Source organism: Ambystoma mexicanum, chromosome 11 (genome assembly GCF_040938575.1).
Source record: "Ambystoma mexicanum isolate Mex_15411 chromosome 11, UKY_AmexF1_1, whole genome shotgun sequence".
Lineage (NCBI taxonomy): Eukaryota > Metazoa > Chordata > Amphibia > Caudata > Ambystomatidae > Ambystoma > Ambystoma mexicanum.
This window is the reverse complement of record NC_090934.1, coordinates 1,004,224,099-1,004,248,028: the sequence shown is the minus strand read 5'-3', so window position 1 is coordinate 1,004,248,028 and position 23,930 is coordinate 1,004,224,099. Positions and strand designations below refer to the sequence as shown.

General features: G+C 48.6%; 1 protein-coding gene across 1 annotated transcript in view; it reads right to left on the bottom strand.

Moving 5' to 3' along the window:
• Positions 1 to 23,930, bottom strand: part of EIF3J (eukaryotic translation initiation factor 3 subunit J) — a 214,249-nt gene that overhangs the window by 80,721 nt on the left and 109,598 nt on the right. Inside the window, exon 6 of the mRNA XM_069624200.1 lies at positions 14,357 to 14,515. Within this exon, the coding sequence (XP_069480301.1) occupies positions 14,357 to 14,515 (159 nt within the window). The remainder of the gene's footprint in view (positions 1 to 14,356; positions 14,516 to 23,930) is intronic.

Genomic DNA, 23,930 nt, shown 5'->3' with positions numbered 1-23,930 from the left:
AGAAGGTCACTTGATTCTGCTTCCCTTTCTGGGTCCTCTAGGTCTGCTAGTCCCAAGAGGCCTGGCCTGCGTAAAGAAGCAGTGAGTATGTATGAACCTAAACTTGATGTGTCGGACTGGCTGGTTACATTTGAATACACAAGGAATCAGTGGGAATGATTTAATTCCTTGGCTCATGTCTAGGCTCTCCCTGAATGGCTCTGATGTTGTAATGGAGTTGGGTGCCAGAGAGAAAGGATTATGAATCAGTGAAGCTGGCATCAACAACAAGATTTGGGAAAACTCCTTACCAGTACCTTAAGAGGTTTAGGTCCCTCAAAAAGACTAAATACCCCTTGGGCTACCTGGGTATGTGAATGTTTGAAATGGGTTAAGGGTTACAGAGTGAATGCCTTTGAAGGAACGAGGAATCTTTTTTTGTTAGAATCTATTTTTTTATGCCTGCTTTCCTGAGGTGAAACAGCATTTGGTTGACTCAAAAGAGATTGACCCCAAAAAGTTACCACAGGCTGCTGACTTGTGGGTAGCCAACAGGGTGACTCACAAGGACCATGAGGCAACTCACAAAAAGGCAGAGGGGGAGGCAGCACAAGAAAGAGGGAAAAGAGAATTAGAATTCCAACCATCCAAAAGAGGGCCACAAACATAGCAAGGGTAAATTCCATGGGAAACCTGGTAGGTCTAGTAAAACCTCTGGTGCCAAACCAGAGGGAGGTCAACAGAAACCCCCAATCCCGAGAACATTTGGGAAATGTTTTGTATGTGGGTCTGCAGATAATGTGAACGGGTATCCCAGATATAAGGGTAGACCTTCAGGAGTCCACACTGCCTCCTTAGCCTTCATCCCTGAGGGAGACGCACCAATGGCAAGTGCACACCTTCAATTACTGGCTAAAGACACCATTGGAGTGCAAGCCAGTGTTTCTCTAGTGTCCCTGGGTCTGTGGGAACAACAGAATGTGGATGTGTACATCTCCATACCAGATAACACCAAAGAATATTATATGGACAGTGTTCTTGTAAATGGTCAGGAGACCCCTGCCATCAGAGACATTGGGCAAGCATTACAGAGTTAGATAAACGTTTTTATAAAACCTGGGGATGTAGCTAAGGCACCCCAAGGTCGCACTAAACTTGCAGGAGGCCCTATCAAAATGGTTCCTATTCTGCCAGCCCTCATCTCGTACAATAATATGAATGTTAGAATTCCTGTTAGTGTACAGAATGAAGTGCCAGGGAGAGCACTGTTGGGAAAGGATTTGAAAATTCTTGTATCTAGTACCCCCAGGCCTTCCAGCAAAATGAAGGAGGAGCAAACAAGATTGGTCAGAGGTAACCTTGAGAGACTATCAGTTTGAGGTTGAGATTTCCAATGCCTAAAGTCCACAGGAAGGCCACCCTTCCATTTCCAAGAAAAGGAAAGAAGGAGAAATCCAAGGTCGCAAACCTAAACCTGTTCACAGGACAAGGACATTCCGAGAGGACTGTCCCAGGTCACACCAGTGACCCCTTCCCCAGCTGAGGCTGAGTGGGTTGACCACCAAACTCAATAGAGACAGCTACTGGTGAGATAGTGCTGGAAGAAAACATTCCCTGCATTGGAGATTTGGATACTAGAGACCATCCGGAGCTGCAGACTTTACTTGCAAAAGGTGGAACCTCTAGGGCAGACTTCGGCAGAGGACAGAGGGAGTGTGTCCCTCTCTAGAAGGGCTGCACCAGCAGACAGCTTCACAGCTGGAAGGGCACGAGCCAGGGAAGCATAGGCTTTACTGGGAGGATGGCCTCCTCTACAGTGAACCCACCGAGTCCACCCCAGGGGACTACAGGAGACTGGTAGTGTGCCAGGAAGTGAGAGAAGTTCTTAGTAAGCACATGAGATTCCACTGGCTGGCCACTGAGTTTCAATGAGGACCAAAGAGGTTATCTCTATACTTCTGCTGATCCAAGATGGAGGCTAGTGTAGAATAAGAGCTGCAACACTTCGACTTCTGGCAAGAGTGGGTCAAAGAATGTGGCACCTTTAGTGCCCCTCCCTGTGGTGCAAGTCCCTTTTGAGAGGGTGGGGATTGACATTGTTGGTCCTAACCCTCCAACCTCTTCAGGCAACAGATTTATATTGGTGGTGGTGGACCATGCTACCAGGTATCCTGAAGAAATACCTATGAGAATGGTTACTGCTCAGACATTGGCTAAGGCCCTCCTTGGCATCTTTACCAGGGTAGGTTTTCCTAAGAAGGTTATCTCTGACAGGGGATCACATTTGATGTCCCACTACATGCAGACCATGTAGAAAAACTGGAGTGACCTACAAGTTCTCAACAGCCTACCATCCCCAAACCAATGGGTTGGTGGAGAGGTTTAACAGAACTATGAAGAGCATGATGGGTGCTTTAGAGGAACTTTCTACTGCCATGCCTTCTCTTTGCTTATAGGGAAGTCCCTCAAGCAGGGGTTGGGTTCAGCCCCTTTTAACGTCTCTATGGTCATCCAGTCAGAGGCCCTTTGGCCCTGACCAAGGAAGGGTTGGAGAGTGTTCCTTCCCTACAGTCAGTGGGAGTCACTGACTATGTGCTAGGCCTCAGGAAGAGGATGGCACTTGTGATGAAAGAAGCTTCAGATATCATGAAGAGGTCGGGCTCTAGTCAAACATTGGCATGACCAGAAGGCCAACATGGTGGAGTTTACTCCAGACCAGCTTGTTTGTTATTGTACCTACAAGACAGAGGGCCTTACAGGACAAATGGATTGGACCCTTCAAGATTGTGGGAAACTTGGAGGTCAATTATTTAGTGGACTTTGGCAATCCCAAGGAGGCCACTAGGGTATATCACACTAACCGTCTGAAGGCTTGTTTCCAGACTAGAACTAGGAGCTTTGCTTCTAGCCTCTGATCAATGAGGAGAGTGGGCCTCTCTCCCCGATCATCTCAGGGGACAACCCTCAGATGAGACAACTGAATGAGTAAAACTCTCCAGATTTGACTCTGCAACAGGAGGAGTGCAAGGCTCTGTTGAATCAGTTTGCCTCCCTGTTCTCACTGACACCAGGCTTGACCCCTTGGGGCCAGCTTGATATTCACACTGGCGACAGTCTCCCTGTCAAAATTGGGGGCTACAGAATGTCAGATCATGTAAGATTCCACATAAAGGAAGAGGTCAAATAGATGCTTGATCTTGGGGTTGAGCCATCTACAAGTCCATGGGCTAGTAGTGCCAAAAGCAGGCACCAAAGAGTTGAGATTCTGTGTGGACTATATAGCTCTTAATGCAGTCACCACAAATGATGCCTATCCTGTACCCAGGATAAATAAGCTGTTGGACAGACTTGGTTCGGCCAAGTTCCTCAGCACCTTTGACCGGATCTAAGGCTATTGGCAAATGGCTCCGACAGGCCATGCCAAGGGGAAAACTCATTTTCCACCCCAGGAGGCCTCTACCAGTTTAGGGTAATGCCTTTTGGACTTAAGAATGCACATGCTACATTGCAAAGGATGGTAAATCATGTTCTGAATGGGATGAAGGACTGAAGAAAGCCCTTTGTCAAGCTCCAGTCTTGAGAGCTCCTGATGGCAACCAATCCTTCATTGTACAGACAGATGTTTCTAACACAGGGATAGGTGCAGTTTTGAGTCAACTGGATGAGAAAGGCAGGGAATACCATATCTGCTTCATCAGTAGGAAACCGAAGGACAGACAAGGTGGGCAACTATTAATGTGGGTTTTGCCATTGTGTGGTCTCTGAAAAAGTTTAGGCCTTACTTGTCTGGTTCTACTTTTGTTATTCAGACAGACTACCAACCCTTGTTATGGCAAATGCAGATGAAGGGGGGGTGAATCGAAAATTGTTAAGGTGGTCAATCAGCCTCCAGAGGTTTGATTTCACCATAGAACACAGGTCAGGGTGTAATCAACAAAATGCTGATTGTCTCTCCAGAAAGTATGACCGACTGGATAAGGAGATTGAACACACTCCCCACCCCCAGCTCTTTTGCTGAACTTTAGGACTGGAGTGACTGCGCCCTTTTTCTCACTCCCTCATTTGTTTTGACATAATCTGGATTATGCGTTTCCTTTGTTTTTGGAGTATGACAAACTCCATAGGCATCTACCTTTTGTATGGGGACACAGCACCTTCAGTGCAGTGTCACAGAAATCCTTTAGATTTCTCATAAGGTTTAAATACCTTTGATTGCATGAACTGCTGTTCCCAAGAATAGTAAAGTGAAATTGCCTTTACTTGCCTTTTCTCTTTGTAGGTCAAGCACACAACCCCTGCCGTCTGTCAGGGTTTGTCAGTTCCTTTCCCATAATTTCAGGGCTTTCAAGGGTCTATGTTACAGTCTGCGCTTTAAGCATTCTCTTGAAGTGTAGGAAGAGAGACTGATAGAATGATTTAGGGAGAAACGGAGTGTTCGAGTTGATTTGGAAAAAAGGTTTCCTTAATGTTTCCTCAGTAAACATTTGCTGTCCCAAGCCAAGATGGCGGGGCAAATGTTCAGCAGTGATTGGTTAATGCGGTTTATGATGTAACATGTAATTCTTACAATTCTAAACCGCCTTTCATTAAAGTTACCAAGCAGGTCATAGTCTTTGTAGTTCCTGTGAATTTAGAGTTATAACACCCATATTTGTAGGAGATATTGAGGAAGTGTATATTCCTTTTCTACGTGACGAGCCTTATGTGAATTCAGGGAGAGATTTTCTATGAACTGAAATCTAGAGAAGAAGAGTCCAGTCAACAGAGAAGAGAAGCTGAACAAAAGACTGAGCTAAGTGCTTTACTACAACCTAGAGTAAATTGTTAAATTCTACTGAACTAACGTGCAAGTTTTGAAGTCTGGATATTTAAAGTAACTTTAAAGACAAAATTTTTTCCCAGTTTGTTTGCGCATGTATTTTCATGCGCGAGTTGTAGAGTCGAGACAGAGTTAATAATATAACCAATGTTAGCTATTTTTGGCTCAGATTGATTTAGTTTCATTCCTATGCATTAGGGTGCAGCATTGCGTGCACACTAGAGAAAAGCACCCGCAGACAACGCGTGCACGTCTCCAGAAGACATCACGCTCGTATTGGCAGTCAACAGTAGCATTCCTTGCTATGTATTTATCTCCGGCGGCTTGCATGAAAGACCATTTGTTGTTCGTTTGAACTGGCAACCGTGGATTAATTTACAGCATATTTTTCACGAGACCCAAGTCAGTCTAAAGATTTGCAATGTGTTGAGCAACAGCAACGTGTCATCAGCAGAGAAAAACAAACTTACAAATGAAAGTGAAGCAGTAATCAGTTAAAGACTTTGTTGTTTATTTTAAAAGAAAAAAAACTCCCACAAGAAGCAGTGGAGAAGCAGTATATCAGAGCAGTCACAGCATCTCACGCTTTTCCAGAGGTGTAGCAGTTTAAGATATATTTGCAAGCCTAACAGCAGGTACTGATTATAAGGTATATATTCATTAGGAAATAGTAAAAATAAGTTAATAATCTTATCATTTTTCTCTAGGTCTTCTACTGAAGATTCCAGTCCCTTAAGAGGGACAAGCAGCATAAGATTTGTGTTTGTTATTTTCTCCACATCCCCCCAGCTTGATAATTGTTTGAAGAGGAATTGTTGGGCAGGCAGACTTGTTGGGTTGGGGTGGTGGGCCAGTGTCACTCCTGCAGGAAGAAATGGCACCTTTGACAGTCTTTCTTCATAATTTTCTGTCTGAGGTCTTTCTTGGTACTCAGTACTGAAACCCGCCTCTGGCTTCCGTGTGTTTGGAGGGGCAGGAAGTGAGAGGTTCCCGAAACTCCCGTCCTTTGTCTCTAGGACTGCCTGAACGCATCCAGTACGGATTGGCTGGCTGGCCTTTCAGGTCGGCCACCGTGCTGTTTGAGTGACAGCTAGGCTGTGCATGAATGGGAGAAACCTGCTTAAAAGGCAAGGGTTTTGGGACTGAAGACAGTCGACCACTGGGGAAAAACAACCAGACGAGAAAAGAGTAAACTAAGCTTGCTGAATCCTCCTGGTCTGTTGAACTGCCTGAAGCCCTACTGCTGTGCTGAAACTCCTCTGGAAGGGACAACTTCTTCCCTTGGGTAAGTGGACTTTGCTCTAATTGACTTTGGCTGTTCTGGCTCCCTAGACACTATTGTATTCCATTTGACTTTGATACTTAATGTCACTCATAGGTGATGCATTGGTTTAAAACTAATCTTGCTGGCAAAGGTTTTTGTCAAGACTGAAGATTTAAAGTGCTCACATGCTCTGAGAACTTGTTTAACCTTTTTCCTTCATCTAACCTTTCCTTTCTTTTAGGTCTCAAAACGTCACCATACGGTATATTGTTACTCATGTGTCGGGGGTGATTACTATGAGCATGTAATATGCTATTCCCCGCTGTTGGTTTTGTGAATACGTTGGTTTGTATTTTGCCATCTGTATACAGCTCTAAATCCAGAAATGGTATCTTCGCCGGACTTTCATTCATAGTGAATATCAGATTGTATTCATTTACGTTTAAGCAGCTCACATAGTTGGGGCTTCGAGCTCTGCCCTTCCCAGATCATCAAAATATCAAATGGTCCCCAAAAGACAATATTCTTATTGAACGCTTCATGTTTCCATGCAAGATTGCCCCATGAAGAGGTTTGATACGTTTTTGCAAATTTTGAACCCCTAGCAGTGCCTTGCAATTGCCGGTATATCTGGTTATCAAAGCAAAAGAGGTTATCATGAGTGCAAATTTTAGCATTGAGATGATATCATATTGTTCTTTATACAATATGGATCTTGTTTCAGAAATAATTAAGAAAGAATGAAATTCACTATTTTAATACTGAAGCTAAATGTACAGTTTGGCGCAACAAGGTGAATACCTTAATAAGAAAAAACATTGGAGGTAATGGACAGTCACAATACCTGGTATAACCTTTGCTGACAACTGTGTAGAGGAGCCAAATACCCCTACCAGAAGTTCCGCCCCCATGTTGCCTATTTGTTTAGAACCGGAAATTGCAACACATGTAGTACCAGTGAGGATGCCTGTACCGCAAAGAATTCTTGAAACAAGGTATCCATTGAAAAACTATATACATTCAAGAAGAAATGATGGTCTTTTGGACAGTGTCGTGGAATAAGTGTGAAAATGAATGAGAAAAAAGTCTGGTGACATCATGCGAAGCAGAACTGATGCACCTTGAAAAGATAGACCAGACGAAAGAACATAAGACATTCTAGAATATCTGAAGAGGAGGTGTCGAAGATGAGCAACATTTCGGGCAAAGAAACGCTGAAGAAAAAGGCAAAGTCATTTTACACTTGTACAGATGCTGTAACGCAAGTAGACAAAGTGATCTTGAGGCTGGATACGTAGTGAATAGATTGCAGCGATGTGCCAATTTATATACATAGCAATGTATGGAACTTGGATGTTCCACAATGCACTTCAGCAAGACTTGAACCCTGTGAATGGAAAGGGCTTCAGTGTGGCGCAGTTGGAAAATAACTAATGGCTAAGGAGAATTCAAGAAAGGCTGGCTGGCACAGCACCAAGAGTCGAGGCCACTGTGAGCCTAGTTGCCTGTCAGATAGTTGAACGTGAGAAAGAAAAACTTCTGTTTGAGGTGGGATGAAAAAAAAAAATGAACACTGGAGGAGTCAAGAGTTCATCATTTAATAGTATTATATGCAGCAAAGAGCTCAAAAAATGTGGTCTTCAGTCACATGCGCAGATGAAAATAGACTGGGTCGAGCTACACCGAAACCAGAAGATAAGACCACGTCACACTGCCTTTTATTTTCAGGCACAGAGAGCTTCTGCAAGGCCAAGTTCAAAGTCTTGAATGGCAGACCACAAGAGTGATGATAGATGTTGGGCTAATTGGGGGGGAGGCATGACCAGGCTGAACTTCCCAGCAACTGGAGTACCAGCCTGCGTGCTCCTAGCGTGCAGAATATTCCAGAAGGGTACAAGCATGCCAACCAATTGTAGAGGGCCACGTAACAGAGTCCTATAGCTTGTGTAACCAATGAATCGTCGTGTATTTTGTGACGATGAAGAGGACTTGCACTAGAGGAGTGCTTAGCTGTCCACCTGATGTTAGAAACCCAATCACAAACCCTGTTAGTATGGAACGTATACTTAAATGTTCCCTGTAAGCCCATCACATCCCCAAGTAGGTTTTTAGTAGCTTGCCACTCAGTGCAACGTCAATGAAGGTTGGCTATAAAGGCTAGGTTTATGAAATTCATTGAGATCGTACTGTGCGATGTCCGTTGTAACTCCCCGTTTTAGATTTTTGCAAATAAAACAGCACTGAATTTTGCCAACTTCCTGAGTCACTGATTATTGATTTGAGTAAGTTCTGCATTTCCAAGTATTGCTGCCTTATCCAAAAGGACTCGTATATGGGTTCAACTGAAACTAAGAAAAATCTTAAAACAGATTTGCCACTTGGAGCTTATTGACGGTGCATCCAACTAAAAATAATTAGTTCTATGGACTGGTTTACATGGAACTTCGATATGAATTTAGGAGCAAACCTTGGGTGAGTGTGCAAGACCACCTTATCTTTGTGAATCGCGACGAAAGGATCCTGAACTGAAAGGGCCTGCTGTTCACCAACTCTCCCTATTGAGGTGATCGCCACCAAGGTGGTGGTCTTGTAGGAGAGTGCTTTAAGGTTTTCCTTGTGCATTGGTTCAAAGGAAGGCACCATTAATCTGGTATGCACAACGTTCAGGTCCCCACCCAGGAGCTGAGTTTGAGATGGGGTGGGGTGGGGGGGAGGCAGGGGATAAATAAAAATCGATCCCTTTTAACCCCTCCATAAACGGTTTAATCATTGGAATTTTCCATCACAAAACCTTGTTTTGTGATGTGGTGTACGCTGAAAGTGCCGCTAATTGGACTTTTAGGGAATTGAAAAACCAGACCAGAATCCAACAGGTGAGTTAGGTACAGGACAGTATGTTTGGTGTGCAATCAACAGGATTGATGCCCTTGTTATTACACCAGATAACAGTTTACTGGATTAGCAGTGTCAGGTTTACGTGCTTCCCAGAGTATGCCCATACATCTTTAAGGGAGTTAGAGGTGCCTGATCTCTATGACCTCAGGATCCAGGCTGCTAAATTGAGAGTTTCAGGGCATGGGTGTAGGGTCTCTCCCTCGTCTTGAGATGGTTTGTTTTAAGGCATTTCAGGAGACTGACATTGTCATGAGATTTGAGAACCAAGGTTGGCTGGCCCACATCAGGGCCACCAGAATCGTCCTGACTGGCTCTTGGTGCATCCTGTACTCTGGTCTGGAGCAGGGGAATTGGGGTGGGGACTTAGACACATTTCCCTGACCATGTTATCCAGAGATCTTTCCCTTTGGAGCGGTTCCCAGGGTACCTGGAAGCGTAATCTGAGCATTGTGTGTTCACCAGAGTTGCGAACAAGTCAATCTCTGGGAACCCCCAGTCTGCAAAGACGTTGAATACAATGTCCTCGTGTAGTTAGTACACTACGGGAAGGGGGATATCTCTGCTGAGTAGGTTTGCCAGAAGACTGAGTTCCCCTGGAAAGTGCTGTGATGGGAGGAACATCTTGTGTTTGAGAGCACATTTCCATATGTTCTGTGACTGTTTGGACGGCCCTGGAGAGTGAGTGCCCCCCTGTTTGTTCAGGTAATACATGGCCGTAGTACTGTCCGTGAGGACTAGAACTGTTTGCCCCTGGAGGTGTGTTTAAAACACCTTCAGGGCCTTAAACACGTCTAGCAATTCCAACAGGTTTATGTGATTGGCTGCTACCGCTGGGGACCACATGCCGTGCACCGTGTGTTGAAGGAGGTGATCGCCACCCCGTCAGAGAAATGCGTTTGTGCCGAGAGTGGCTTCTACAACGGGGGTGGTGAAGGTTTTCCCTTGACCACCACTGCAGAGACTGAACGAGGGCTGCCGAGACAACCACTAGATCGTCCCATTGTCCGCTGGCCTGACACCATTGTCTCGAGAGCCACTCTTGCATGGGGCGCATGCAGAGACGTGCCTGTGTAACTAGATACCATCATCCCTACAGTTGCATGGCTTTGCGTACAGTCACCTCGTGACTGGCTACATAGTGAGGGATCTGGAACAGCATGCTTTGAACCCTCTCTGAGGGAAAGCTGAGGCAGTCTTTGATCCGAATTAGAGCCCCACCAAAAACGGTTGTATTTGGCTGGGGTCTAGACTGGACTTTTTCTCGTTAATCGAGAAGCCTAGGCTGAAGAGGACAGTTTTCTGGCTATTTGTTAAGCATGTTCCGTACAAATCCCCTGTTATGAGCCAGTCCGAGGTATGGATAGACTGGAATGGACAGCCTGCGCAGGTGAGCAGCTACTACCACCAGTACCTTCGTGAACACCTGTGGAGCTGAGGCGATGCCGAAGGGCAGAACCTTCAACTGATCGTGGGTGTCTTCTATCATGAACCTTAGGTACTTTGTATGCTGGCAACATTGAAATATGAAAGTATGCATCTTTCATATCCAATGTGGCCATGTAATCCCCTGCACCAGCAGTGGGATTATCTTCCGCAAAAACTCTGAATGACAACATTGCAGTTTGACATATTTGTTCGCTGGGTGCAGATCTAACACAGGGTGCATGGTGAGATCTTTTACCCCTTGTTTACCTGGTAAATGGGGACGATTTGTACGGTGCCCTTTTCCAGAAGAATCTGCACCTCTTCCAGCAGGATTTGCAGGTTTGCTGGTGAGAGGCATCTGCTCTTTGGTGGGTGACATCGAGGTGGCCGGTGGAACTCTATGCAATAACCCGTGGGCGACTGTCTTTAGCACCCACTGGTCTGATGTGATTCTCCTCCCATTCGTGAATGAATGATGACAAACTTCTCCCGAGCAGGGAGGCATGGGAGGGGGCTCGGATTGGCGAGTCACTTTACTCCAAGAGGCTCCCCGGCCTCCACATCAAAGTGACTTGCCAATCCGAGTCCCCTCCCATGCCTCCCTGGTCGGGAGACGTTTGGCATCATTCATTCACGCATGGGAGGGGACACAGATTGGCGAGTCACTTTGATGTGGAGGATGGGGAGCCTCTTGGATTAGAGTTTCTGCCTCTACCCTTGCCTCTGCGGTGCCCTCTTTGCCGATACTGGCCGTTGCCAGATGAACCTTGTCGGGAGGACCATGGGGTACATCCAGCCCCATATTGACCATGGGGAGATCGGGAGAAGGACCGACTCCGAAAGGAACGATGAGCGTTAAAACCTCCCCGCTGTTGGAAAGGCATGGCTGTAATCTGGTTGAGCGATTTCAGTGCCTCATGTTCTTTTTTTAAGGCGTCACTGACCACCTGACCAAATAGGTTAGACTCTCTACGGGTTGGGAGGCTTGAGCCTCTGATTTGAAGCCTGAGTTTTTCAGCCAGGCATGCCTCTTGTGTATTGAGTCCCTTGTGCTAGAGCGCGTCCCGCAGTTTTAGCAGTGTCTAGAGTATTCTTTAATATATTATGGGTCACCTGTCTGACCTCAATGACGACAGTCAGCCAGCAGATCACGCCAGAGTGCATTTGGGTCTCCTAGGCGACTAAGCACAGCAAGTTTCGGCACCTCCCACACTTTCTGCCCACTCCAGACAATCAAGACGCCAAGGGCGGACTTCAGTCCTGAAAGCCGCCAAAGGCACACGAACAGAGGGACCAAACCTGGTTTGGCGCACAGAGACAAACACTAGAAGGACCTTTCCAATAAGAAATGGCAAAAAAGAAGACCGGGACCCATTTAAACAAAGGGGCTTAAGGTGCCATCTTGAAAAACATGGCTCCCGTGATTTTTAGCTACCGGTGTTTGCGGTCGGGAAAAATCATGGTAGTTTGTTGTAAAACCACTGCCACCCGCCTTTTCAATAGGAAAGGGTAGCATTTGACTGCTACATGAGTGTTTAGACAGGGGATACTATGTAACCCCTCCAGCACTCCACTGTAAAATGGTGTGTGCTGGATCTATGAATTTGGGGAAAACTAGTAAAGCCAATTTCACTTTACATTCTCTGGAAACAGTTTATCCCATAGAAGGTATTTAAACATTTGGAAAGTCCCAAAAAGACAACCCGGTGTTACTCACTGAGGGTGCTGTGTAACACATATGAAGATGCCTATGGAGTTAACTCCAAAGTCAAAACACAAATGTAAAAACACACATCAAAATGCATGAGAGTGGGGGGAAAAAAGGCTCACTCTTTCCAGGTAAAAACTCAAGTCCTCAAAATCCATCTAAGTTGCTTGGGGTCTCTAAGGTGAAGGGAATTGGCACATTTATGGGAATTCTCCCTAACAGTGCCCTTGTGTTTGGCTGCCAAAACAATAGCTGCGAGACGCTCATGTATTTTTGGCAGCTCAATGCAGAGTTTTGACGTGCCTGTAGGCGTTGTCGCGGTTGTCAACTCCGCTGAAGCCTTAGGTGCAATTGCACCCTTGGATGATGTGTCGGTAGCAGTGTGCTTTTTTGTGGGAACACCCTTGTGAGAGGAAAGCCCAGTCGCATGCCGAGCAGACAGTTGGAGAGAACTAGACCGTGAGGTTCAGCAGGCACCATCAAAGTTTTCAGCAGGCCAGTTGGCAGTTCTTCGACGTTTCTGTCGAGGAGGCTTAGGTGGTGTGTGTGCCCTTGTTGCTCGGATGTGAAATCAGTGCCGGTGGCCTGTCGGCCGGGGAGAGGCACGTGGGAACGAGAGGGTTTTGCAGAAAGGTCTACGGCCTCTAGGTTGGAGCCATGGCTGCCGCTGGAGTCCGCGTCATCCGAAACGACGGCGCCAACAGGAGGGGGTGGGGTCACAACTTTCGGTCTGCATCGAGTAGGCCGCCCACTTTGTCCGCCTGTCCTTTAACGTTTTTGGACGAAAGAGTTTGCAGGACTTACAAGAACGCTTGTCGTCACGAGGCAAACACCTATTGCAGCGGCGATGGGCGTCTTTCCAGGGGAATTTTCCGTTACACGACGGCCAAAATTTAAAGTGCTTCCTCTCCATAGCAGAGGCAGACGGCAGCCAATTCAAGGGGGGGGGGGTGGAAGAGCAGCGAAACGGAAATGCATTCTCAAAAAAGAATCAACCCAGGTCCCCACTCTCCCTACTGTAAGTGCCTGGCCGGAGGGCTGAGGCCACCCGGCTGACAGACGTCTATCAATGCACCAGTCGCCGAGCAGTAGTGGATGTCTTCGACGTAGGAGTCCACAAAGCAGTCGTCGAAAAGAAGTAGCGAAGACTAGACCAGCATCGGTCATATGACAAAAGTAATTACGAGCAATATCAACTCTTACGAGCTCTGCATAAGGCAACCAACTAGTTGAGTGGAACAAAACAATCTGCGGGTCCTCAACGCACGTGGGAATTTGGGAACACTACACATGGATAGTGTTAGTCACGCCCATGTCGACATCCCCTTTCGATCTTCGAAAGAAAGATGCAATACTCTGCGATTACCACTAGATGTCGGACTATATGTACTGCATGGGATTCTAACCAGATTAACAAGCATCAGAAACAAATCCATTCACATATTCAACACCAGCGGGAAGTAAAATAACAGTTAATGAGAGAACCAATTCACAAGGGATTTCCCCCCAATTTAAGCAACCCAAACCCTAAAAAGAGTGGGGCCTTGTGCCCAAAAGTCATAGGAGCCACAATGCATCTCACCAGAAAGTCTATGCAGGCAAGTTAAAATGTACTGTGTTGGTGAGGGAATAAAATACTTCAACAATTTTACTAAGAAGTAAATAGTCTTGTATTTCAAGAGGTACTACCGAAGTTAGATGACCAAAAGGCAGTGAAATGGAAGGTTAGGAGACAAAGGGACTTATTCCCGACATGTTATCCTATGGAGGATAGGGAGGGGGAGGAACATGCACTGTGTTTACTTACCCCGCCCCCAATCACCTATGATTCACCCCAGTGTCTTGATGGGTCTGTTGGGGGAATGAGGGTGCAGGGGTGTTGGATTTCCTGCCGTTGGTTCCACTGATAGGTGCCCAGTATCTGCAGGTACAAAGATTCTTCCAATCTGGTCCAGATGTGGCACCTGAGAGGCACCTCTGGGACTGGACACTTTAGCGGGTGATCCCATACGATATACCTTAAACAAGGTAAAAAGGGATGGCATAGCAGGGGAACTACAGCCCCATCGGCCAGAATAAAAGTTGAGGGGCCCCGAAAAGGAGCCCTAGAATCCCAGAAAACACTGTCCTATAGCCAAGACAACATAATTGTGAGGAGTAAAATTGCTGGATATCCTAGTATGAAGCACATACATTGGCACGAACAGATTATGAAACCTAAAACAAAAATGTACAACGCAAGACAAAAATGTCTTAAATATCTTACATGAAATGCACACATCTCGTATTAAAGTCTCCAGAAAGCTTGTGTAGTGTAGAGACTTTTCGTAATGAGTGATTTTTTCTTTCAACAGTCTTGCAAATTCGGTAAAGTCCTCTCTGGAAGATGGATTCAGAGCATCAATACCAGTTACAGCATAGTCACCTACAAAACAGAAGCCAAAATAGTACGTAGGTTGAACCAACGTCAAGTTATCTACAGTACTGCAAGTGTTCCCACGAAGGAAACGTCAAACGATGCATGCATTTAGGTAACCAAGCTTACCAGTGCTGTCAAATGCAGCATCTTTCAGAGCACAGTGGAACCAGTTTTAACACCCAATTGGATAATACACTGCAGAAGAACATTACATCATGGTTTAAAAGTGTATTAAGATATAAGGCTGCATTGTCATCTTAAGACTGCGCCAGCTCAGTCCCAAATAAAATTGTATTGAGAGGAAAAGTAAATGTTCCTCCGCTTTTAGGATCTTATGTAATGCTTCATTTTAATCAGAACTTTTTTGCTCAAACATTGCAGCAAATATGAAACAAGTGCACCCTAGTAACTGCATCCTCTCTAGTACAAGTCAATTATTTGAAACCTCTTGATTACATTTCAATTAATACATCCTTTTCGTTGGTTGAATTTCAATAATTATACCCTTTCGGATTAGCAGTCAACTGGTAAATTCTATACATAGGTTTCGCCATTCCTTAAGGCTCTCAAGAGGAGTAAATGGTGTGTTTAAATCTTATTTGTCATGTTCAAATGTATATTCTTGATTAATAGCAGATTCCCTATGGCCATTGCTTTTTTCTATTAAATATTGTGTCACCTGTCACCATGGGGCGAGTCCATTTCTCTTTTGTCGAGTATGCAAATGAATGAACTCGCCTTGCACGTCTAGTGTGAATTTTAAGAATGTGCAAACCCGACACAAAAGCAGTCTCATTTAAGACTAACCTGGTCCCAAAAAGCCTCAAGGAGGACTGGGTCATGCCTCTGCTAAAAAAGCCAAATCTAGACCCAAACACACCGACAAACTATAGACCAATGACCCCCTTCCTCCTAAAAATTCTGGACCGAGTTGCCTACTTACAAATCCAGAAACATCTGGAAGACAACAACCTACTTGGTCTACGTCAATCAGGCTTTCAGCCCAGGCACAGCACCAAGATCGTCCTTCTGGATCTGAAAATACAGATGGACGAGCTGAGAGACAAAGGCAAGCTGGCCATGCTCTCTTGTTAGACCTCTCCGCCGATTGGTCGACCACCAGATCCTCACTGACGACTTAACCACTGCTGCAGCGTCCTTTCCAACCGTACCACTAGGGTTTTCTCCTTCTGCCTCCGCAGATCCCATCCCCATCCTCTGTGGGGGTTCCCCAGGGATCATGTACATCCCCAACTCTATAACATCTTTACGAAGCTCCTTTTCGACCGCCTTGACGACATGGGTGTCATCTACACAAACTACGCAGATGACACCCAGGTCCTCATCACTCCGTCAGGTCATTACGACAACGACAAACTAATGACATCTACTTGGAAATCCAGGCGTGGATCGCAACACAGCCTTTGCCTTAATGATGAAAAAACTGAGCTCCTGATCGTAGGCACCCAAGCTTGTTTGAACAAACTTGACCCTCAGTACTCGTCCTTCATCATTGATGGTAATATAATCAAAGTTGCAAAGGAAATGAAAAGCTCAGCGTCTACCTAAACTCCACCTTATCTCTAAAAATAACAAGTGAGCGCCGTCGCCTCCTCAAATGCTTACACTAACAAGCTAATCAATGCCTTTAATTCCTACCTATCCTTCACCAGCTGTTTGACATTAGCCAGAGCCCTAGCTTTTTCCAAAATACATAACTGCAACACAATCTTCTCAGGCACCTCTGAAACGAATCTAAACAGACTCCAGATCTTACAAAATAACTCCTTAAGATCCGCCCTAACCATCTCAAGATCCAACCACATCTCCAGCCACAGACAAAATGCTAACTGGCTCCCAGTGCGTGACAGAATCGCACTCCGCACCTTGGCAATCACCCACAAGTATATTTCACACACCGCTCCTAAATACCTCCCAGACAAGTTCTGCCTACATCACGCCTCCCGCCTCACCAGATCATCCCACACCCACCGCCTCAGTCCCCAAATTCAACCTCAAAACTGCAGGAGGAGCCAGCTTCCCTGCCCAAGTGGCCAACCTCTGGAACTCGCTACCCCATCCATCAGACTACAACCATCCTTCAATGCCTTCAAAACTAATGTCAAACTCTGGCTTATTGATAAGCCTATCACCAACTGAGCCCAAATGATCCAGCCTCACAGTGATCTTGCATCACAAACCCTACTTCGCCAAGTATCCTGCACCTATCCCACCCGCACCAGCCTCACTTGGTCAGACTAATTCTGACTATTGTTGTTATGTATGTATATGTTCCTGCCTTATAGGGTCCGACGAATATGTAACCCAGTCGACCTGTCACTATGACTGCATATATCTGTACTTATCTTGAATGCCTGTCCAATATGTAAATTGTAAATTAGGTCGACCCTCCCGCCATTACTGTACCTATCCTTCATGTAAATATGTATGTACCTTTTCTTCCGTTTGTAACATGCTAAGTTTTCCAGTGCCCAGTTACCTTAGAGTTAGGTGCGCAATATAAAAAACAAACACAAAAAAAAAAAAAAAAAAAAAATACCAGTTTGTATAATTGCACTCAAATCAGAAAACAGCAATAAGGAATCTGCTTATACACAGAGCGGCCATTATCGCAGGATAATGATCCACCACTAATTTAAGGCACGAGGCAAGCCAAGAGCCAAAAGTTGGGGATGGGTCATTAGGCAAAGCGAGAATGACCCCTCCCGTGGTACATAAGGCTATTTGTTGCATGTTCTTTCATCGCCTACAATTTAATCCCCTGCCATTTAAACATGAACATTCTAACGAAAACGTTTGTTTTTAAATTGTTTTGGGGCTGGGGGTAACCATCCCACCCCCCACCTATTTTTAACTTTCTCTTCCATCCCAACCCCTTATCTACCCTTTCCCACCCCCCCTAAAAAATTTGATGAGCGTTTATTAGATTGTTCACGGTGAAATGGCAGGGGATGAAATTGCAGCCAATGAAAGTACGTCGTACCAAGGCTATTAGCACAAAGTGGTATTGGCAATACATGTTTGAGTTTGTGATTATGTAAAAAGTTAATGTAATAGTGAGTAAAGTGACTAGACAGTTATTAAATTACATTTTTTGGTAGCACTTTTATAACAAGGTTGTCTTCATTAGTTAAGCGCTTTAATTTATTTTTATTAGTGTATTTGATTATCTTTAAAACTTTAATTGCAACGTTGGTTAAACTAGAGCAGGTTTAACACAAGCTTGCATTATGCAAAATCAAATGGTTTATCTGTAAAAAGTGAAAGGAACTAGTTACTTAGCTGTAACTTGTTCTCCAGCATGGGTCTGGCATGGATTCACATGCTTATGAATATTCCCAGTCATGCCGGGAATCCTCGGTAAAGAAAAAAAAAAAATCAGTATCAGTTTTGTTTCTGATCTGTCTTTCTCAGTAGTAACCAATCACTGGTCTCTGGGTCATACTGCCCCCAGCCAATGATTGCCCTCTCCCTAAGCCCCGCCTCTGGCAGCCATCTTCAGATTTGGCAGCACGCAAAGTGGCAGTATGACCAAGTGAAGAGCCGCAGAGGGGTAGGAGGGAGGGTTCGCATGTGAATCCATGCCAGAACCATTGCTGGAGCACAACAGTTACAGGTAAGTAACTTGTTCCTTCTCCAGCATGGGGTCTGGCATGGATTCACATGCTCATGAATATAAGAATACATAGCAGTACACACATGCACAACCAAAGGGAGGTGGAAAAGGTTCAACATTAAGCATTACATCAAAAACTCAACATTAAGCAATTCTTACCTCCTCACCAGGCTCACCTTAGGCGAACAGGTTGCACAGCACTGCTTGGCCGACCCTGGACTCCCGGTCGACGCAGTAGAATCTCGTGAAGGTGTGCGTCGACCTTCACGTAGCAGCCATGCAGATGTCCAGCAGGGGCACACCAGACAAGAACGCCGTGGTAGCAGCGATAGCTCTATTCGAATGGGCTCGGACGGCCAGGCAACGGTCGGTTTGCCAACCGATGACAGTGCGTGATGCAGCCGGAGAGCCATCTGGAAATGGAAGCCTTCGAGAGCGCCTTCCCTTGGTTCACAGGTCCAAAGTTCACAAATAGCTGTGATGTCTTCCGAAAAACTCTTTGTGCAGTCCACGTAGAACGTCAGCGCTCTAGCCACATCCAGCGAGTGCAAAGTCCTCTCGGCCGGTGACCAAGGCGACGGGAAGAAAACGGGTAACACCAAGGGCTCGTTAAGGTGGAAGTCCGACGGCACCTTGGGCATAAGTGTCCTCAGCACCACCCTTGTGTCGTGAAAAGTTAAGTATGGAGGCTTGCAGGATAGGGCCTGGATCTCTCCCACTCGCCGTGCGGAGGTGATGGCCACAAGAAACGCAGTCTTCCACGATAGGAACTTCAATGGTGCCGAATGCAGGGGCTCGAATGGCGCCCCCATGAGCCTGGTCAGCACCATGTTGAGTTCCCACGCCGGGGCAGGGGCCTTCACCGGCGGGACCGATCGGAACAGTCCCTTCATAAATTCCTTCACCAGGCGATGGGACCACAAGGACGCCCGTCCTGCGGTTCTGGTGTATCAGGAGATCGCTGCCAGATGTATCTTGATGGAGGTGCGAGCCAGTCCAGCCTTGGCCAGCGACAGTAGGTACGGCAGCACTTGAGGGGCCCTAATCCGTAGAGGGCTAATCTGTGCACGGCACCAGACAGAGAACCTCTTCCACTTATGTCCGTAGCACGAGAGTTGAGGACGCCCTGGTCTTTGCAAGGACCTCTCTGCAGTCGGCCGGGATATCGTACCCTCCAAACTCCAGTGCTGCAGGAGCCAGGCGTGCAAGTTCAGCGACTCCTGGTCGTGATGGAGGATGGCGCCTCCTTCCCTGGAGAGTAGATCCGCGTCCACCGGCAGCTTGATTGGCGGGGACGCTGACAAGTCCAGAAGGTCCGGGAACCATATCTGCCTCGGCCACGCAGGTGCGACGAGGATCATCCTGCACCGTGACCTCTCGAGCTGGATGACGAGCCGGATTAGCAGTGGCAAAGGAGGGACCGCGTAGAGGAACAGGCCCTCCCAGGGGAACGAGAAAGCATCGCCCATGCTCCTCGCCTGGGGAAACCTGCTGGCGAACCTCCGGCACTTGGAGTTCGTCGCCGTCGCGAACAGGTCGATCTGCGGTGTGCCCCACCGTCGGAAGAGGCGATCCACTAGATCCTGCCGTAGTTCCCACTCGTGGCACGAGCGCAGCTCCCTGCTGAGTGAGTCGGCGATGGTGTTTTTTATCCCTGCCAGATGAAACGGCACCAGAAACATCCTTTGGGCGACGGCCCAATGCCACAGGTCCTGCGCCTCCTTGGACAGCGCTGGGGACCTGGTTCCGCCCTGTTTCCTGATGTAAAACATGGTGGTGGTGTTGTCGGTGAAGATACTCACCACCTTGCCCTTGAGGGACGGAAGGAAGGACCTGAGGGCCCAGAACACTGCACGGAGCGCCAGGACGTTGATATGGAGGGACTTCTCCGTCGGGAGCCAAAGGCCTCTCGCGTGAAGGTTTTCGGTGTGCGCTCCCCACCCTTCCAGGGAGGCATCCGTGGTCACTGTCTCCTGGTGGTCTGGGGTCTGGAAGTCCATGCCCGCCGTCAGATGCGTGCGGTTGCCCCACCACCGGACCGCTCGGCGGAAACTCTCGTCGAGTGTGATCCTCTCCTCGAAGCCGCCCGTCGTTTGGATCCAGCGCGCGTCCAGGAACTCCTGCAACGGGCGCATCCGGAGCCTGCACATGGGAATGAGGTAGATGCAAGAAGACATCATTCCGAGGAGGGACTTGATGGACCTCACCTTGGCCGCGTCGGAAACCAACATCCGCTGTACCTTGCCCAGGATGGACCTGGTCCTTTCCTCCGACGGGGAGGCCAGAAGGGACACTGTGTCGAGCTTCGCTCCCAGAAACAGTGCGTTTTGCGCGGGTACCAGGTGGGACTTGGCGTAGTTCACGGAGAATCCCAGGTCCGTGAGAAGTTGGACGGTCCTTGCCGTGTGCTCCACGGCGAGCTCCCTCGTCTTGGCTCGGATGAGCCAGTCGTCCAGGTAGGGGTAGACGTGGATCCCCTCGCGGCGCAGCTGCGCCGCCACCGGTGCAAGGCACTTGGTGAATACCCTGGGTGCCGACCGTGGCCCGAAGGGGAGGGCTTTGAACTGGTAGTGACGCCCTTGGACCACAAACCTGAGGAATTTTCGGTGCCCCTTTAGGATGGGAATATGGAAGTAGGCATCCTCCAAATCCAACGACGACAGGAAGTCTCCTTCCTCCAGCTGCCCCAGGACGTGCTGGAGGGTGACCATCCGGAACTTCTGCGCCTTGATGAACTTGTTCAGACGTCGCAGGTCTAGGATGGGGCGCCATCCTCCCGTCTTCTTCTTCACGAGGAAGTATCTCGAGTAAACTCCGGAGCCCCGAAGCCTCTTTGGGACGAGTTCGATGGCGCCCTTCCTGAGCATCGCCTTTACCTCCAGGAGAAGCTGAGGGACGTGAAGCTCTTTCCTGGCCACGGGGGGGACGCGCGGGCACCTTCTGTGAAACTCGAGCGCGTGGCCCCGGGCTAAGGCGTCCAGCACCCAACGGTCGGTGGAGATGGACTCCCACACGCTGACGAAGCTCGCCAGCCGGCCTCCCACCGGGGTGCTTCTGTGGGGGCCAGACCCCACGGCCGGTTCAATCCTGTTTCGACGAGGCTTTGCCGCCTTGACCTCCTTGGCGACGACGGCGGGGTCCGCCAGACTTGCCTCGTCCTCTGTAGGCCTCCTGAGACGACGAGCGGGCCGCTTGACGGTAGGTGGAGAAACCGCCGCCGGAACCTTTGGAGGCGCCCTTGCCTCCGCTGCTCCGAAAGGGCGTCCGTCGTTGCTGCAGAACCCCAAGGGCCCGGGCCGTCTCAGTGTCCGCTTTAATGGCCTGAAGGGAATCGTCCACTGTTTTCCCAAACAGGTTGTTCCCATCGAACGGCATGTCCAGGGACTCTGGTCTGTACATCTTGACGGAAGTCCGTAGCCTTGAGCCATCCACGCCGCCTAAGGCACACGCCGTTGCCCAACTGGCGAAACCCAGTGTCGGCGATGTCCGTCGCAATAGTGATGGCGTGGTCCGACGCCACTTCACCTTCCTGTAGGATCTCCAGGGCATCCGCCCTCTTGTCGTCCGGTAGGAAGTCCAGCAGGGGAGCCAGTTTGTACCATAGCTCCCTGTCGTAGCGGGCCACGATAGCCAAGGCGTTGGCCGCTTTAATTGTTGTCACTGCAGACGAGATGACCCTGCGTCCCATAGCGTCCAATTTCTTTCCCTCGCCGTCCGGTGGGGAAGTCGATGTGGAGGCCGCACCCCCCCCCGCTTTCTTCCTGGCCGCCGCGGAGACGACGGGGTAGGCTGCGCCCGGAGGCACAGGGGGGCCGCGTCCGGGACCCGGTACTTCTTCTCGTACCGGTCTCTTCTAGCTGGCGTCGTGGAAGGGTTCTTGAGGAGGACGAGGCCCTCATCCCAAATGTCGTCCAGTAGAGGCACCGCGAGGACCGTCTTCCTCTTGGCCTCGCGCCATTGATAAAGGAATCCTTCCTTTTTCTTCTCCTCAGGGCAGAGTTGGAAAAGCTCGGATGCCCTGGCGATCATGGAGTGGAACGATCCAATCTCGTCGGGCGGAGAAGCCCTGGTGGGAGGTGACGGTAGATCCTCGTCGTATACCTCGTCGTCCGTACCCGTCGCTGCCGTGTCAGTCCCCATATCATCCCCTCGGCAACGGTAGTCTCGTCCTTATCTCTGAGCATAAGGACTGTATAGCCAACAAAATGGCCGCCGAGTTGTCTTGCGGCGCTGGCAGAGGGGAATCCGACGGGCGATCAGGGGCCCTGTCGGCACCCTCGACGATGTCGTCGTCACCTGCGTCGGGATCCATCCCGACGGGCCGGTCTTCTTCCACGCCAAGGCCGTGGCTTAAGACCTCGATCAGCTCTTCTTCCTCCGAGGTTGAGGCCGAATCTACGACGACGCCCTGCCCCCCCTTTTTCTTCCCCGCCGGGGATTTCACGGGGGTCCTAACGATGGGCACAAAAGAGGACTCCCTCCGAGGTGGCAGGGAGACTGAGCCCCGAGGTCGCCACCACTGGTGTAGCCTCCACAGGCTGAGCCAGGGCCGCCGCGACAGTATCGATAGAGGGCTTGGCTGGATGGATTAAGGCTTTCACCACCTTAGGTGCGCTCAACGCCTTATCCTTGAGGGGGGGGGGGGTGGACACTGCCTCGCTCACCCTCCGATGGGGCCTTCGAGCTCGACCGGGGCCTCTCCAGGAGCTTCGCCGGGTGCTCGCCCTTCCTCTTACCCGACCCAGAGCGTTGGCTCGTGGCTGAAGGTGCCGGGGAGGGTGCGCCCTGCCTGGCGCCCGTAGAGCCCGACCGTTCGGCGCTCCCGGTGCCAGCGGACTCGCGGTGCTTGGCCTTGTGTTGGACCCGTCGCTGGGGCGTCCTCAAAGGTCTTAGAAGCCCACTCGGATTTCTTCCTCTTCTTCTCGCCTGACGGGCTCTTCCCTTCCAGCCAGTTGGCGAGACGTTGATGGCGGTCCTTCATGGTCCGCTCCGACATGTTGCCGCAAAACGCACAGTCCTTCTCCACGTGCGTCTTGTCCTCATGTAAGCAGTAGAGACAAAAGGAGTGTTCGTCCTCCTTAAAGACGTTCTGGAGCTGGCATCCAGGGCAGATCCTGAACAGCTTTCCGGGCGTCGAGCTTCCCTTCTCCTGGGCCATGTCCGGGCCTGAGAAACTTCTAGAGTCCTCCAAAAGCGTAGCTCGACGAAATCTTCACCCTTGAGGGGCGCAGACGAATCCGACACGGGTCCCCGTTGATCGGATGGAGAGTCGGTGGAGCTTGAGGCTCTTTTGACCGAAAAAACTAAGTTTCTGAGAAAAAACGTGAAAAAAATAGCACTAACGCTCGAGAGCAATAGCACGAGGATCCCAACACATGAACGTGCGGTAAAAATCTGAAGATGGCTGCCAGAGGCGGTGCTTAGGTAGAGGGCAGTCATTGGCTGTGGTCAGTATGACGCAGAGACCAGTGATTGGTTATTACTACGAAAGACAGATCAGAAACGAAACTGATACTGGTTTTTTCTTTACCGAGGATTCCCAGCCTGACGACGGGGAATATTCATGAGCATGTGAATCCATGCCAGACCCCATGCTGGAGAAAGGTTTTTATCTGACTTCATTGGAAGATTTAAAGTGTTCACATGCTCTGAGAATCTGTTTAACTTTTCCTTCCTTTAACCTTTCTTTCTACCAACCTCAGATTTTACAAAGTGAAAAAGTGATATATAAATGACATTGCTGTCCTAGTTAGCGAACTCGCCTCCGGGTAGGAAGTGCGTATG